This window comes from Marmota marmota, unplaced genomic scaffold (genome assembly GCF_001458135.2).
Source record: "Marmota marmota marmota unplaced genomic scaffold, marMar, whole genome shotgun sequence".
In the NCBI taxonomy this organism is placed as follows: Eukaryota; Metazoa; Chordata; class Mammalia; order Rodentia; family Sciuridae; genus Marmota; species Marmota marmota.
Window position 1 is genome coordinate 3,665,038 of NW_026000075.1, and position 18,952 is coordinate 3,683,989.

The 18,952-nt window shown below is 35.0% G+C and overlaps 1 protein-coding gene across 1 annotated transcript; it reads right to left on the minus strand.

The window, feature by feature from the left end:
• On the minus strand, positions 1–18,905 carry Ndufb5 (NADH:ubiquinone oxidoreductase subunit B5). The gene is made up of 6 exons (XM_015494235.2): positions 18,696–18,905; positions 8,846–8,934; positions 6,874–6,940; positions 6,068–6,129; positions 4,395–4,501; positions 1–229 (listed from the first exon to the last, which is right to left on the minus strand). The coding sequence occupies exons 1-6, from the start codon at positions 18,817–18,819 to the stop codon at positions 109–111; spliced, it is 570 nt and encodes a 189-aa protein (XP_015349721.1). The 5' UTR covers positions 18,820–18,905; the 3' UTR covers positions 1–108.
• Positions 18,906–18,952: the final 47 nt, after the last annotated feature.

Sequence of the window (18,952 nt, forward strand, 5' to 3'; positions counted from 1 at the left end):
GCAATGAAAAGAAGCTCTTTTATTCATTACAGAGCAAAAATACAGACTGTATTTACTAATTTGTTTTCCACTTGGGAGAATATACTTTATATTTAAAGAAATAAACAATTAGTTGTCAGGAGTTGCTTTTGGTGAATGATCAATAAGTGCCTTGTCAGGAGTTGGATATTGATACCAGGGCCCATCGCCTCTCTCACGCATTAGTCTTCGAACTTCCAGCTCCTTTAACCTGTAACAAATAGAAAAACAATACTGTGATTCCAGCTTTCCAATTACAAGGAGAATTTTTTTTTTTTTAATACTGGGGATTGAACCCAGGGGCGCTTTACAACTGAGTCATATCCCTAACCCTTTTCAATTTTTATTTTGAGACAGAGTCTTGCTAAGTTGAAGGGCTTGCTAAGTTGCTGAGGATGGCCTTGAACTTGCAATCCTTCCGAATCACCTGGATTACAGGTATGTGCCACTGTGCCTGGTTCCAATTACCAATTTAATGTATTAGTTCCATAAAGAACCACTAGAAAGTTTATGTACACAGATCATGACTAAGGCACACTTATAGTAAGTATCCCAAAGCAAAATTTAGGACTTATTCTTTACTTTCATCTTGCTTATGTACTTAGTCATTGAATAGTTTTTGCATCTAAATATTATTTGAATTGATGATTAATTCTCTCCTTTACTATCCCTGCTCTTTGTCTGGACAGATAATTTTCACCTGAATTGTGACAATGCTTTCCTGTCTTTCCATCTTTTAGATGCAAGGAGTCATTAATGCAACACCTACTGTTGTGATCCTATGCTATTTTGAGTATTAGGAAAATTATCTGCTTTTCTAGAGGAGCTCATATTCTGTCTGTATTGGCTGTTCATCACTATTGCACAGAAAATTTGAGGGCAGAAAATCATATTCACCAGCATTATACTGTGCCCAGTTAATGGTAGATCCTCAGTCAATATTTGTAAAGAAAAAAGAAAGAAAGTAGGTTAGTTGGACACAGTGGCATGAGCATGTAGTTCCAGTTCCTGGGGTGGGGAGGTCTAAAGCAGAAGGATCACTTAAGCCCAGGAGTTTTGAGGCCAACCTAAGCAACTGTGAGACCCCATCCCAGGAAGATAAGAGAGAGAGGGAGACAGACAGAGAGAGATCTCTCTTAAAAGACGCATTCTTCAACTCTAAGATCTACTCTGTCCTCAACCTTCCTCACAAATTGAATAATTTCTATTCTGCAAAGATGCTCTACTCCTCTTCCATATTCAAAATCTGCATAAACTACTACCTGAATCAGTCCCTTCTCCATTAAACCTTTTAAATTTCATTTTAATAGAACATACACAGATCACTTTTCACATGACTGGAAATAAACCACAGTTAAATGTCACACTTTATCAACAATAACAAGCTCACCGATCTTATGTAAAGAGAAAACGTACCTTTGCAACTGTGTACTTATAAGATGTCTATTCATCTTTTTTTAAGGATTAAATACCATCATCTTTTTTAAAGGGTTAAATATCATCCTTTAGAATGCAATTATCCAAAATGTAAGTAATTAAAATAGTCACCAACAGGGGACTAAGTAGTAAAACAAGTTATGGCTTATCTACATAATGGATTACCACGTAATACTAAAAAGAATAAGGAGAATCTATTCATAGTAATGTGGGAACAGATGATAAATATATTGTTAGGTTAAAAATGCAACATATAGGAGCTGGGAATATAGCTCAGTTGATACAGTGCTTGCCTTGCATGCACAAAGCCCTGGATTGGATCCCCAGCACCACCAAAAAGAAACGGAAAAACAAAAAAACAAAACAAAAGCAAGATACAAAATGAGTATGTGTAGCACTTTCCCATTTCATTAAAAAGTGGTAAATAACCATTTGTGAATCTGTATAAATACACATGCATATAGCATTAAAAACTGTAAACAGCAAGACACAGAGGCACATGCCTATAATCCCAGTGAGTTGAAAGGCTGAGACATGAGGATTCCAAGTTCGAGGCCAGCCTTAGCAATTTAGCAAGACCCTAAGAAACTTAGTGAGACCCTGTATCAAAATAAAAGGCCTGGGGATGTGATTAAGTGCCCCTGTGTTCAATTCCTGGTACACAAAAACCTATGAAGAACTAAAAATAACAGTTATCTCTGGGGGAGTCAACTATGGGAGACATCTCTTTCTATTTTTTCTTTTCCTGTTTCAGTTTTTTAAATATCTAAATGCATACTTTTTAAAACCCCACATTCCGCTGGGTGTGGTGGTACATGCCTATAATCCCACTGGCTTAAGAAGCTGAGGCAGGAGGATCACAAGTTCAAAGCCAGCCTCAGCAATTTAGTGAGGCCTAAATAACTTGGTAAGCCCCCGTTTCAAAATAAAACATAAAATGGGCTGGTGATGTGACTTAGTGGTTAAGCACCCCTGAGTTCAATCCCCAATACCAAAACAAGCAAAAACAAAAACACCCCCCCACCCCCAACACACACACACATTCCATCATCATATCAGCATCTTTCCTTTAGGGATAGAAGTCAGGATTTTGGTTTGTTTGTTTTTTCTTTGTTTTGTTCTGTAACTGTTTAGGATCTCTACATGTCTGAGGAATTCTAGGGTCTGATCATTTAACCGGAACTCTAAGGTATGTGTCTGAAGTTCAAAAACGTCTTACTAACATTACTAAATATAAACCATATTTCTGTTCTATGCTCTTAAGTACTGAAAGATAGTTCCGTATGGTAACTACATATTCAGGAAACAGCCAATCACATTTTTTCACTGCTTAAATATTTTTCAACATCATAGAAATTTTTATAAACTATAAAATTTTAATAAATAGAAAGACCAATGGTAGCCTGAGGCCAAAATAAAGGATGGAGAGTCACTAGCATGGATGAAGAAGCACACAAAAACATTTTAGGATGATCAAAGGATCTGGATTGTGGTAGTAGATACAAAGGTATACGCTTTTTTTTTTTTTTTAACAATTTTTTATATTTATTTTTTAGTTGAAGTTGGACACAATACTTTTATTTTATTTATTTATATGTGGTGCTGAGGATCGAACCCAGGGCCTCACATGTGATAGGCGAGTGCTCTACCACTGAGCCACAACCCCAGCCCCAAAGGTTTATGCTTTTCCAAAAAACCACTGAAGTTAACTGGTGATTTGATTGCTTATCAATTTTATCTCACTCTTAACACAAAAGAACGTGTGTGTGTGTGTGTGTGTGTGTGTGTGTAACTGTGGTGCTGGTGAACAAATTCAAAGCTTCACTGAGCTGTTCTCCAGTCCCCAAAAGAACATTTTAAGAAGTAATTCTCATATTATATATTTATTTATTTAATCCATACATGACCAAGACCTTAAAAACTAAAGGACAAACATGACAATAATTGAATGAATAAATACACAGAAAGCAACTATAACATTGTTATATAGTAAGTATTAAAAACCATACATATTTGTTATCTGAAACATATACTGCTATGTTACAAATAATTTTTCACTGCCAAAAGACAGATGACAAACTGAGAAAATATATCTGCAACAAAATAAAGAAGGACTAATTTAACTGATGTATAAATCAGTTAATATCAGTAGAAAAACGGGCAATTTATAGAGATGCACACAACTATTAGATCTATGGAAAAAAACCCCAACCTTACAAAGAAATAGAAAGTCAAAATAATAAGATATTACTTTCAACTATTATAACAACAAAATGCTTAAGATTGATAAATTCCATTTCTGATAACTCAGAAATTATCATAGGTGATGGAAAAAATAACTGGTGCAACTTTCTGAAGAAGAGTTTGGCAATATCTATCAACATATAAAAGCAAACATATATATAATAACACATATAAGAATAAAAACTTGGAAAGAATCTAAGTACCAACAATAGGGGACTGGTAATAAAAAGTAAAGCACATCTACCCAATAAAATATATAATGCAGCGTTAAAAAGAATGGGCATATGCCATCACAGAAAGATCACCAAGGTATATTCATTGAAATGAGACAAGGCACAGAACACTGTTTATAGGAGGATTCTATCTGTATTACTATAATTTTAAATGATATTATAAAATTTATTTTTTTACATATAAAATTTTCTCTAGGAACATATATAGTTGCTAAATAGGGGTTATTTCTAAGGATTAGACTAGGTGTAGGATGGAAGGAAATTGGGTAGGATGGGGAGAGAGTTGCCTTGTATATACATGAATATTTTTAAAAGAATTCCTTTTATTCTGACAGATATCATCTCTTTATCAACCCATCATCAACTCACAGTCTTCACTCTAAACAACAAAATTCTCTCATATTTTCTCTTGTGGTTTGCAACCCAAGAAAAGAATGTTCTTCCCCACCCCTTTTTTCCTACCGTAATTCAGCCTTTTCAGATTCAATCTGAAGAACAGCCATTGTTCTTTCATAATTCTTTTCAGGGCATTCAAAGAAAGTACGAGCAATCCATCTTGATATAGGATGCTGCCAGAGAAAATTTGTTTGAAATTAGACAGTTTCTGAACATTACTTGGCTTTTCTAGTTGATTATTCTTTAAAATGGCCTTCTCAGATACACCCGTAATACCTACTATATATCAACCATTTTATATATATTTTAAATAATTTCAATCCATTAGGTAGATACCATTTTTAGAGATGAGAAAATTGCACAAATTGTGCAGCTAAGTGGGAGTGTCCAGATTCTAACCAGGTCTGCTTGACTCCAAAGCCTGTGCTCTCTCATATTACACTATGCATAGGTATGTGAAGTGGTAGATTCAGGAGGAAAACCCAGATTTTGTTGATCTCAACATGAAGCCCCTTCCACCAGCTGCCAAAGATAAAACTAATTTCATAGTTTCCCTTAAGATTTAAAATGAAACACTGCTTTTCTAAAATATAATTCATTCAGACAATAAAATGAGGCATACTCTATTCAAGGTCAGCTCATTATAATACTTGTAAAGACAATAGGTTAATTCTGTCTTTTGGATATAACTGTTTATTATATCCAAATATAATAAACAGTTATTATATCTGGAGTCAAGCTTAATGGGTTCAGTAAGTACTGGCCCCCTCTCTCAGGTTCTTAATCTATGAGTCCCAAATTTTCAATTTTGTGAATATTTCAACAATATTGACACAGATGCATTAAAATAGGCTGGAAACCATAATCTGAAGTTCATATTATTAATAACATTATATTATCATCATACAATTATATAATTATATATTATATGCCATATTTAAGTTTTTATAGGTGTTTCACATCTGGGACAACGGGACAAAATGTGTTAAGCCTTTTAAACCCAAATTTTCTCATCTTTAACATGAAAATAATAACAGTGCCTTTTACATGGAATGAGAAAATATTTGCAAAGCAGTATAGTGCCTGCTACACAGTAGGTGCTCAACAAAAGAGCTATCATTAGCACTGGTAATAGCTTTCTTACGGCATTGAACTTAGAACAAATTCTGTTATTTTGCTAGATTGAGAATACACTGCAGACAATTCTTTGAAAAGCTATAAAACTTAAATTAATAAAAGAAACAATAAAGGAATATACCAAGAACAGTTGCTTGAAATTGAATATGATAAGTATAAAGATACCAAACGGAATTTCACTTTAATGTACAAGAAAGGAAGTTTAATAGAGTAGAGGAGGCATAGGGGGACGGAGGAGGAGAGAAAAAAGGAAAGGGATGGGGCTCAAAAATCAAATTTCTTGCATGTATAATTTTATCAAAATGAACCCAATTTCTATGTACAATCATGATGCTTTAATAAAAAAATGAATAAACAAAAAATGGAATATGAAACTTTATCATAATTTCCATATTTAGGGATTAACCAGCATGTTGACAAGTACCTTAATGTAATTTTTGAAAAAATTTTTTTGTAGTTATTGATGAACAGATTGCCTTTATTTTATTTGTTTTATGTGGTACTAAGGATCAAACCCGGTGCCTCATATGTGCTAAGCAAGCATTCTGCCACTGAACTACAGCCCCAGCCCCTTAACCTAATTTTTAATGACCTATACAAACCTTATAATATTCCCAATGTTCTGGGATATAGCCTTCTGGAATTTCTGCTAATTCAGCTTCACCTAATAAGAGAAAATGATGGTGGTTCAACTTCAGCATTAGGAATTTAAAATATTAACTCTTCACCAATAAAGAAACCAACTTCTTGTAGGTTTAAAGGATCTTTTTATCGTTTCTTTCATTTATACTAAAGATCTAATATTCTAAATTCACTTTAAAATTGAAAATCCATTCATTATGGATTTTTAGATGTATTCTGAGTGTAAGGCATTATCTATAAGCATTATATGAGAGGTTCCAATTTTGTTTTTATAATACATAACCAGATACTATAAAAGACATTTTTTTTTGGTCCTCTCTATGAGACAAAACATTTTAGGATTCAAGGTTTTAGAAGCACTCTGAACAGATTTACCATGAACATCTGATGTCTACTGTCATTCACACTTTCATGTCTATTTTAGAGGATTTATAGGTTTATATATTTCAGGATGGATTTGAAAAATTCTCTCTCTCTTCCACCTCTTTTTCTTTTCTTATTCAGACTTATCAAAGCTAGTTTTGGGAAAGGAGGAGGAGAAGAAAATGAGGTTTTCAGAAGCCTCCTACATGGCCATAAAATTTATAACCTTCAAAGTTTCTGGAGGGAAAAAGAAATGTGCTAAAAAATAATATGGTACATTATTGTAGATTGAGATTTTGTTATTTAAAAAAAAAGACATGCTTATACTTATCTTACTGAGTTTTTCATTATAATACTCGTAAAGTTTACCAATTTCATGGTGTTGGCTGGAGGGGGAACTTACCAATAAATACATTCACCAGAGTTATGCCAATTGCTACTGGAAGCCCAGTCAACAAAATGTAGAATCTCTGTTAAAATTAAAAAAAAAAAAAAAGATTTTTCTTACAACCATTTCCAATTCTTCCCATCCTTCAATTATCCTCACAATTCCCTTTATTTCTTATGAAATAAATTTGTCAAACTGAAGATACAGTATCAAATTTTTAATTTCTGTGATATTCTTGGGTTCTTGCCTTAAGACACCTATATTTAATACCAAAAATGAAAGAAAAAAGTAAAGGATAATTGTACAAGTATAATACAATATATATTTCAGTGACTTTTCACTTTTTGATTAAAGCAACATCATGAAAGTTAGAAAATTCACTATTAAGAGTAAAGAGTAAAACACATTAGTGTGATTTCAACCACTGAACAGGAAGGGTTTGAGATGGTCATGACAAAAAAAGGGGGCGCTCAGAGTTGGGATATAGCTCATTGGTGAAGCTCTGGCATAGCATGTTTGAGGTCCTGGGTTTGAGCCCCAGTACCACTAAAAAAAATCATGAACTATTTTGCCAGGTATGTTGGTACATACCTGTAATCCCAGCAACTTGGGAAACTAAGGCAGGAGGATGGCAAATTCAAGGCCAGTCTCAGCAACTTAGCAAGACCAGGTGTTAAAATAAAAATTTAAAATTAAGGGACTGGGGTTGTGGCTCAGCATTAGAGCGCTCACTAGCATGGGCGAGGCCCTGGGTTCGATCCCCACCACCACATAAAAATAAATAAATAAAGATATTGTGTCCAACTACAACTAAAAAAAAATATTAAAAAAAAAATAAAATTAAATTAAAAAAAAAATGGGCTGGGGATGTGGCTCAGTGGTTAAGTGAACTTGGGATCAAATCCCTGGTACCAAAAAACAAAACAAACCAAAAAAAAAAAAAAAAAGGAAAAGCAGGAGCTTAACCAAGGGGATGAAAAAGGACACAATGGGAGGGTAACAGAGAGTCTTGAGGCAGCCAGAACTCAAGTGATGAGCCAAAGCTTTAGAAACGATGGCACACAGTCCAGATAATCTCTCATTTTTCTATGCCTCTAGTTTCTTTTAAAGCCTTGAGATTCAAATAAACAATCAGCACCCTAAATAAGTGATTATTATATTATTGCTAAATTAAGATTAAAGGTCAACATCACTCTGAAATCAATGTTCTCAAACAACATGTAAATTTTAAAAATCATATCCTCAAATAATAGATCTCCTTTATTAAAAGAAGTCCTCTAATGAATTCTTTGGTAATTTAAAGGATATTTTAGCAATACAAAAAAATCCTCTCATCAATCAATTTTTGAAGTTTTGTCAATTTTCACATTTGTCCCTCCCCACCCATTGCCCTCTTCTTTCTGGTGGGACGCTGGGTTCAAATCCAGGACCTGCTACAGGCTAAGCAGGCACTCTAGCACTCTACCACTGACCCACACTCCCAGTCTTGCAGATTCTTTTTTACTGTTGAAGTAGAGAATACAAATTAGATTATAAAGCCTCATAATCTTGAGAAGAAAGGATTGGCTTAAGCTTTACCTCCAATTCAGTTTGATTCTAATTTAAGAAGAGATTTAGTAACAAATAAGACTTTACTGCACAATCTCATACCTTCTGAGGAAAGAAACATGAATTTGGCTGGGCACAGCAGCACATGCCTGTAATCCCAGTGGTTCAGGAGGCTGAGGCAGGAGAATCACAAGTTCAAAGCCAAACTCAACAACTTGGCGAGGCCCTAAGCAACTCAAAGAGAACCTATCTCTAAGTAAAATATAAAAAAGGGCTGAGGATATATGGCTCAGTGGCTAAGTATTCCTGGGTTCAACCCCTGGTTCCCCCTGAGTTTGCAGAATCAGATCTTTTACAAAATGAAGATGTTTTCTAAAGAAGCAGATTTTTTTCCTCCTTGTATGGGAAGATTTTAGTTCAACAAAAACTTTCAACTCACCAATAATTTCAAAAAACGCTTGTCATAATATGAAGAAGGTTTGATGATGAACAGTCTTTTCCCATGGTCTGCACTGTGTCGCACAGGAGCTGGAAATATTAAGTTATCCTGTTTTATACAAGGTTCATTTAGGAATACTGTTATTTTGTGATATAAAAACCGAATTATAAGAAAATATACATACATAAATGTTTAATGAATTAAGATTTAAAAATGCTTTTTAATTTTAGTACTAAAGCTAGGGCAGATAGAATACATATAGTCCTAAAGTACAGCTCTCTCCTTTTTTTTTTGTGTGTGTGTGTGTGTGGTGGTGGGGACATAATGCAGGACCTCATGCATACTAGACAAATAATCTACCACTGCACAGCACCCCTCATTTTAATTCAATGTTAAAGAAACACTGAAACATCATTTCAAATTGTTTCAATAGCAGGCAGGAAAGTCAGATTCTCTGGATGAGCTGCTTATCTTTGTTTCCTCTGCAATAAATATTTGCTAATATTTCAAAAAAAATCTTGAAATTGTGCTATTTCACATAATAAGGTAATATACATTTAGGAAGTTGCTGCAAAATAGATGCAAAGGAATATCAGTATTTATTCAATGAATTTTCAGCGGGAATTCAAACTTGTTACAAAACCATATCTCTACCTTGACATAATCCATTTGTAAGCCATTGCGATTAAGAATACCCTCCTCTTCAACCCCTATCCCACCCTAGATGGAACTTAAGAAAGCCTTGTTGGAGATAAACTGAGACAAAATTTCACACCTAGGTCCTCTTTCTACACTTCCTGTTTTGGAGGTCTGTAAGGATCACTCCGGGTATTCCAAGCCTTTCCCAGGAAAAGATCTAGTGGTTACTAAGAAACGGTGTTACTATGGTTCTGCTGTGTAATTGCTCTTAAATTCTGAATGAGAGTCATTGTAGAATAAAAAATTTTAATTTCCCACTAAAGGAATTTCAGTCATAATTGATGTCGAAAAGATCTGTATTTCTGGTTTACCATTTACTGTCCGGAATGCCCTCTTTTCTCCTAAAATCTATCCTTTATGCCCAGGTGTTTTCCAAGAAGTCAGCAATGCCCCCAATCAGATAAGATCTCTGCTACTTCTGAATTGCTGTCCATCTTAGTCATGTTGTCCTGTTGTCCTGGTTTCCAGGACCTGTGTGGATGCCAAAATCTGCAGTTCCTCAAGTCTATTACATGAAATGGCATAATATTTGCATATAACTTGTGCATATTATTTCACATATTTTACTCTAGATTATTTAGAAACCGAATACAGTGAGTGTTATGCAAATAGTCATTATGCTGTATTAATAAGGGAATAATGACAAAGAAAAAACCTATATACATATTTAGTTACAAATGTTTTTTTTTTCCTGAATATTTTCAACCCATGATTGGTTAGATCTGAGATGCAGAACCATGCTTATAGAGGGCTAATTGTATTTGCTTTTACTACTACCACTTTTGATTATAAATGCTTTGAAGACGGAATCCATCTTAATTTGGTATTACTTGCAGCATCTTGCAATGAACTTAGGATATTAATTAACTCACAAAACAATGAGAAGTTAGCAAGAATTTACTAAATATAATAAAATAACAAGATTAAGATAACTTGGCAACATTAACATGGATTCCAGTAAATCATTTGAAGAGATACCATTAGGGAATTTTAAATTTTTTAAAATTTTTTTATTTGTTCTTTTTAGATATACATGACAGTAGAGTACATTTTGACATATTATACATACATAGGCTATAACTCCATTAGGGAATTTTATGATGACAATAGGTTGGATGATACCACAAACCACTCATTAATTCACTAAATATTTAATGTGCAGGTCCTAACCTAGGCAGAAGGATATGGATCCTGCTGGGATAAAAGACACTAAACAATTATAAATCTATGAGTGCAACAAAGGAAAAATAGCAGTAAAAAAGAACAAGCCCTATTCAGACAGGATGGTGGGACAGGGGTGAGAGGAAGGTATATTATAAGTTGGAAAGGAGCAAGTTAGATCAATTTGTAATAGGTAAATGATTGACTGATTGACGAATTAGACATAAAAGATGATGATTAATTAACGAAGTAACCTAACAAAGGGATCTCTCAAATGCCCTGCAGCATGAAGATTTTTATGAATGGAATGGGTGAAATAGACATTCCTGGCTTTTTGAGTCTTGGAAACAAAGCTACTGTTACAAAATGGCTATTACGCTAATGATGAATTAGTCTCCCAAAAAAGTCTTCATATACATTTACAAAAGGCTGGATCCAAAAGGCTCAAGTACAACAAGGTAAGAATAAAGTAAATGTAAAGTCCTATGTCGATGCCCCCCAAAATATAATTGCTCACAAAAAAACCAAAAGCCAATTCAATGTTAACCTGATGTACTAGAAGGACAGGGTCAAAACATGATGATCCTTGCTGCTCTTTATCTCCCAACTACAGAAGTTTATCCACTCCACAGCATATTATTTTATAGGGAAAATCTCGAGTTTCCCCTAACTTAAAGCAACCAGATGGCAAACAACTTGGAAACTGACCTCATGAAACTGAATGAACTGAAGTTAATTGGCATACAATAAAAGAAGTCTGGATAAAGACCAGAAAAATGTTTTTATGGAGCTCAAGAGCTGTCCCATGTAAGAGAATGTATTCAATTCTGTGTTGACATGAAGGGAAGAACTAGGCTCAATGTGTGAAAGAGTAATTCTCAGCTTGATATGAGAAGGTTCTAAAACTGTAGAACTTGCAGAATTGTACAGTCTTCACCCATTCCCCATTACAAAGTTATGTTAATATCAATAATGGGATATAACAAGAACTAGCACAATAGAGGGGGTTAGCCTAGAGGAATTCTGTTTAGTCTAGAGAATCTGAAATATATGATCTAAGAATAAACAGGTATGCTCTTCTAACTCATCTCTCAATACTTCCCTTCCAATTTCAGGAAATCTCTCCTACCTTCAGGTTTTTGCACTTTCTTTCCCCTCTACCTGGAATGCTTTCCCCTATACTGCCTCCACATATCATCCTTCAGGGCTAACATCAAGTGTCACTTCCTCAGAGAGGTCTTCTCTAAGACTTCTCATCCAAAGTTAGTCTCCCACTTAATACCTTTAATATCATTTGGTAATTTCCTTTAGAGCAAGAAGCACTAACCCTAGTTATCTTTTTTTTTTTTTTCTTAAGTCCATTAGGTCAGGCACTGCCTATCTTATTCAGGCCTGTATCCCTAGTATCGGTATCTTTAGTGTCTGTAGCATGGTGGGCACTCTATGATTATGACTGAATTTACTTTTCTTAAGTAGATTAAATGCTGGTAGAGAATTTTTCTTAAGTCCCTGAAAATATTCTACATTTACTCAGAAGAGATAGTGCACTCCTAACTTTCCCTTTTAATCAAAGGGAAGGATTAAACTATATATGGTCTTAGGGAACATTACTATAAATGATATGGAAAAATGTAACACTAAACAATGGAAGAAAGCTTGGTATGGTTGCATTATAGTAATACTAATGCAGTTAACAATGTGAACTGCTTACTCTTTCTTTACAAATAACTACCTAATTGTTATATAATTATTCATGCCATTAAATGTGCTAGATAACTGTTATTATAATCAATTATTCTACAGTCTATTTCATAGAACTAAACTCTTTTCAAATGTTATGAGCCTTCATGATCATATTATGAGTCATTGATGCAGTAGAGCCATTTGCTAACATTCTAAAATTATTAGGATGAATATGGCTTATAACCAAGTGACTCCCAGGATTTCTGGAACTCAGTTCCACCTACCACAAGCATCTTCCACCACTCTCCAAAACCTGAAATTTCTCAATTAGGTATTCATTAATTATATAAGCCTAACGCTTCAAAAAACAATTTTAAATATGCACATAGCCTCAGAAAAGTTATTAAGTCTTTGACAATTCTGATTTTCAGACCACTGAATACTATAATGAAGGATCTTTTTGTGTGTGTTTCAAAGACAACACTCAACAAATTAAAAAAAAAAAAAAAAAAACCACAACACTCAAAATTTGATCACTTTTTTCCCCCTCATTCTCAGGTAAGGGCACTATCAAATACCCAGGCTAAAAATCTCAAGTCGTCTTCCTTGCATCTACTGCTCATTCACCATTCACCAAGACGTCTTGATTCTAAGATTCAAACTCTTCAGTACCTTCAAAGCCTTCTTTACCCTAATGACCTAAGTAACCGACATCTCCTATGAGCCATCTCCTACAAAGCATCTTTCTAAAGATGCTTACTGATGTAGCTTCTGCTAAAGTACTCTTTGTTGTCTACAAAATAAACTGAAGATACTTGGTTTTGTATTTAGACCTTTCCCTACCTTCCCCTAGTTTGATCCCAACCTCCCTTATTTTAACCTTCTTTCCCAACATCTATTCATCCCAAGAGCCCCATATCCAAGCACATCAGAAAACTCACCCACTGTACTTCTACCAGTCTCACCTGTTAAAATGATTCCCACAATTTAGTTAAAATAGTACATATTGCTTGTATGAATTAACTCACGAACTTTGTTTATGTAGCTGTTAGTCAGCTTTCAATTACTGTAAAAAAATATCTGAGATAAATCAACTTAAAAAGAGAAAAGGGGGCTAGGGCTGTAGCTTATTGGCAGAGCACTTGCCTAGCACTCATGAGGCACTGGGTTTGATCCTTGGCACCACATAAAAATAAACAAATAAAATTAAGGCATGCTGTCCATTTACTACTAAAAAAGAAAAATTTAAAAAAAGAAAAGAAGAGAGAGAGAAAAGGCTTATTTGGCTCATAGAGTCCAGGGATTACAGAACATGCTGAGTTGGCCCTGTTCCTTTTGGGCCTATGGCAAGGCAGAACATTATGGTGGCAGCACATGGTGGAGCAAGCAGCATACTTCCCAGCGATCAAGGAACCAGAGAGGAAAAGTATTGAAGTCCCAATAGCTCCTTCAAGGGCATACCACTGAAGACCTAAAGACTTCTCACTAGATGCCACCTCTTAAAGTCTCCATTCATCACTTCCCCAAAGTGCTACAGCTGGGGACCAAGCCATTAACATATAGGCCTTATCCAAACCAAGCATTATCCACTTTAATACTCTTCACATTTTTTTCAAACCATGATTTGTTCATGCCGATCTTTAAGTTAAAGTTCCTTATAGCAAAAGGAAGGCCTAAAGCTCATCTTTGGAATTCCTTTATAATTGATGTTTAATAAATAATTTAATTAAATGAAGAACATATATTTATTTGCTTATTTTCTGAGAAAGGTTTTCACCAAGGTGAAAGAGGATGAAATGACATCAATAGGTGTTTTAAAAAAGGTGTGTTCACAGAGCCCTATAGAAAGCTAATGCCAGAAAAGGCATGGACAACAACAACAACATAAATAAATAAATAAACCAACTGGGCTTAAGGAAAATTTTTAATTTTTTTTTTGCACCAAAATACACTATTGACAAAATAAAAAGGCAACCCATAAAATGGAAGAAAATATTTTCAAGTTATCTATCTGCTAAGAAATTGATAACCAGAATATATAGATAACTCCTCAAACTCAGTAACAACAAAACACGCAACCCCATGAAAATATAAAGGATTTGAATAGACATTTCTCCAAAAAAGATAAAACAAATGGACAAGAAGCATATGAAAATATGCTCAACAACACTAATCATTAGAGAAATATAAATCAAAACTAAAATGAGATAGTTATACACAGTTATATCCCATCAGGATAGCTACTATCAAAACTTTAGAAAATAACAGAGTTGGTGAGAATGCAGAGAAACTGAAACTCTCCTACACTGCTGATGAGAATGAAAAATGGTATAGCCACTGTGGAAAACAGTAATGGCAGTTCCTCAAAAAATTAAAACCTGAATTACCATACAATCTAGCTGTTCCACTTCTGCATATGCACCCAAAAGAATTGAAAGCAAGGTCTTGAAGAGTTATGAATTCATGTTCATAGTAACATTGTTCACAGTACATAAAACATAGAATCAACTTAAGTGTCCTCTGACAGATGACTGGGCAAGCAAAATGTGATAGAGTAGACCCTCTGAATCTGTGGATTCCACATCCCTGGATTCAGCCAATCGTGGGTGGAAAGTATTTAGGGAAAAAAACTGCTTCTGTGCTGAACACGCATGCTTTTTTCTTTATCATTTTCCCTAAGCAATACAGCATAACCATTATTTACATAGTATTACATTATATAAGCAATCCAGAGATGATTTATAGTATACAGAAGGATGTAGCTAGGTTATATACATATATGAAGTTATTTTATACAAGAGACCTGAGTAACTGGGAATTTGGGGCATTTGTGGAGATCGTGGAACCAATTTATTGCAGATACAAGGGATGAGAGATAATTACATATACATATTATTCAGCTTTAAAAAGAAAAGAAATTCTTTCTTTCCTGTCGTATGTTATATTATGAATGAACTTTGTGGACATTATGCTAAGGGAAATAAGCCAGACATAAAAAGTCAAAATGTACGTTCCCACTTATGATGAATTTAAAATAGTCATAGGGACAAATAGTAGAATGGTGGTTATCAGGAGCTGATCAGGACAGATGGGGAGTTACTCCTTTGTTGACACAGTTAGTTTTACAAGATGAAAAGAATTATAGAGATAGATAGTGGTGATCATTACACAACGTTATGAATACATTAAATATAACTGATCTGTAGACTTAAAAATAGTTAAGATAGCTGGCGCAGTGGCACACACCTATAATCCCAGTGGCTCAGGAGGCTGAGGCAGGAGGATCCTGAGTTCAAAGCCAGCCTAAGCAATGATGAGGGGCTAAGCAACTCAGTGAGACCTTGTCTCTAAATAAAATACAAAATACGGTTGGGGATTGCTGAATGGCCCTAAATTCAATCCTTGGTAACCACTCCCCCCAAACCAAAAAATGTTAAGATAGTAAAGTTTATATTAAGTGCTATCCATTTTTCCCACTCTTCACAACTACGTTCCGAGATAAGTTTAAAATCATCATCTTTTTAAAGATAAGAAAAAAAAATTATGAGCAATTAAGTATTCAAAATTTAGTTTCCGGGGCTGGGAATATAGCTCAGTTAGGAGAGTGCTTGCCTTGCATGCACAAGGGCCTGGGTTCAATCCCCAGCACCACACACACACACATACAAAAAGTTTAGTTTCCAAGATGTGACAACTCAAGGTCACAAAGCTTCTAAATTCTGGAGTTAGGATTTGAACCTTGGCAGTCTAGTTTCAGAGAAAACAAGACAAACTTCCCTTCCATATCAGAGCTTATTATCTTGTAGGGTTAAAATAGTAATTTTAAAAACAATAATGACAGATGCAAAACACCTTCAAAAGCAGGTACACAGGTATGACAGTCACTTTTAACATAGTTAAGAGTTTTTCCCTGCTCCCATTGAAAGGACAATTCCCCAATAATGATCCTTCCAGAACTCCATGAATGGGGAATAGCATAGCAAGAAGAACTGGGGTGAAACTTTACCTCAGTTTATCTCCAACTAGACTGGATTAAATACAATGTAGGAGAGTAAGTGAAGTATTTATATTTGTATATTTGAGGATATCTGTAATCAGAAGTGGTTTACAAAAGGATTTTATCAAGGAATAATAGCAGATATAGTTTTATAAGATGCTTAAATTCCTGCTGGAAATTTGTTGAATCCCACTGCTCCTTTCCAACATTTTCCAGTGAGTCCCTATGTATATTGCCTCATCATGTAAAGTGGAATAATTCAAATTAAAATTAAAATTGGATAAATAAGACAAGATATTTTGAGGTTGGAAAACAATAATTTTGTTTTATGGTAAAAGTTTCACTTCCCTTTAGTATTGCACAGGGCAAATAACTTACAGTGTATCTTTGCTCAAGAGGATTAAATGAATCAATATTTTAAAGTCTTAGAATGGAGCTTGACATCAAATTAAAAAGCTTCTTCCCAGCAAAGAAAATAAGCAGGAAAGTGAAGAAAGAACCTACAGAATGGGAGAAAATTTTTGCTAGCTACTTTTCTGACAGAGGATTAATACCTAAAATATATAAAGAACTCAAAACACTTAACACCAAAAGAGCAAATAACCCAATTAATAAACAGGCCAATGTATTAAACAGATACTTCTCAAAAGAAGAAATACAAGTGACCAACAAATATATCAAAAAATGTTCAACATCATTAGCAATTATGGAAATACAAATCAAAACTACACTGAGATTTCATCTCATATCAGTAAGAATGATAGTCATCAAGAATGCAAATAATAATGTTAGAGAGGATGTGAAGAAAAAGGTAACACTTATACACTGTTGGTGGGTCTGCAAATTAGTACAACCACTATGGAAATCAGTATGGAGGTTCCTTAAAAGAGGAGGCATGGGAACCCCATATGACCCACTCCTCAGTATTTATCCTAAAGAATTAAAATCAGCATACTATAATAATACATGCATATCCATGTTTATAGCAGCACAATTCACCATAGCCAAACTATGGTAGTCGAGGTAGCTACCAATGGATGAATGTATAAAGAAAAAGTAGTATATATACACAATGAAGTTTTATTCAGCAATAAAGAAAAATGAAATTACGTCATTTGCAGGAAAATGCCTGGAACCACAGACCATTAGGTTAAGCAAAATAAGCCAAACTCAGAGGTCAAGGATCATACATTTTTCTCTCATACATTGAAAAAGGAAAAGAAAGGTGGGGGTTGGGGATCTCATGAAAATCCAAGAGGGATTAGTAGTGGCAAGAAGTTCTGCAAAAGATACTGGCCAAATTATATTGTTATATTATGCACATGTGTGAATGTGTAATAACAAAGCCCATCATTACACACAACTATAGTACACCAATTAAAAAATGTAAAAAGAAAATAAATGGGAATTTATAGACCTTAAAAAAAAAACCAACCCACAGAACAATAACAAAAGACTTTGATGTATAATAATACCAAACAAAAGAGAGGATTTCAAAGCAAAACAAACAAAAAAAGAATAGGAGTTCAATACATGGTGGCTATCCTTGTTGCTAATTTAGTAGAGTGGTGCATTATTTTTATAATAATTGAATCAGTTTCCTCATCTGTAAAATGGGGTAATAACATTGTATTTACTCTGAGAGAATGAGATTTAATTCCAAGCATTTGATATTTTGCTACTTTAATTATTCAGGCCTCGGTAAAGCGGCCCATAATCCCTAAGGGGATCCAAATTAGCTCTCCTAGGAATGAATTATGACTTTCCTGGGACCACGGCAATTTTGACTTCTTGGGCCCGTTTTTCAGTGCCTAAAATTACTATTTTATGACTGTACTAATATAAAACAAATGCAATCCAAGCCAAATTCATTATTACATATTCATTAGTACCTAATGGGAAAGTTCACCCTGACCTTCCTCCGGGTCTACGTATTACATAGTTAGCATACGTGGCCTTCTCTGCAAAAAGACTTCCTATCTGTGGGACTAGAACCCAATGCAGGTGGAACTACCAAAAATCTGGTGCCCTAGAAAGTGACACACTCAGTTCTATAATTTTCTAGCCTCAGCGGCAAATTAGTACTAACTGGGGCTGTGAATAACATTTTTGTAAATGCTTATAATTAAAACGTAACTGGTCTGTTGGTTCGGGGAAATCTGCATACAGCTCGCGCTCTGTCTCCTAAAAGACCCAAGCCCACAATTTGTCCCGGCTCCCTCCAGATCCCACCAAGGTCACCTGGGAACAATCCTCCCATCTCTCACCCAGCACACCCTGCACGCACTTTCTCCCAAGGCCAGCACCCACCGACAGTCCTAGGAAAAACACGGGTGAGGAAGCCTCCGAGTCGGAGCCGAGAGCCAGCGCGGCGGCCAGACAGAACTGTCACTGCAGTGACCGAAGCCCGCTGCAATAAACTCATAGCCGCCATGGCTACCACGGGCAACAGGAAGCAGAGGGATAGAGTAACGGGAGCCGAGAGAGACAATTTAGCAACGAGGTCGAAGGGGCAGGACGGCCATGTTGAATAAGGGCAAAAGCCTATTCCTGTTCCCCTCATTGGT

Coding starts and splice junctions, on each gene's coding strand:
- Ndufb5 (XM_015494235.2), bottom strand. CDS start 18,819: ATGGCGGCTATGAGTTTATTGCAGCGGGCTTCGGTCACTGCAGTGACA. Junction 6,130..6,873: donor TCTGGTGAATGTATTTATTG/GTAAGTTCCCCC, acceptor TTCTCTTATTAG/GTGAAGCTGAATTAGCAGAA. Junction 4,502..6,067: donor AACATTGGGAATATTATAAG/GTTTGTATAGGT, acceptor TTTCTCTGGCAG/CATCCTATATCAAGATGGAT.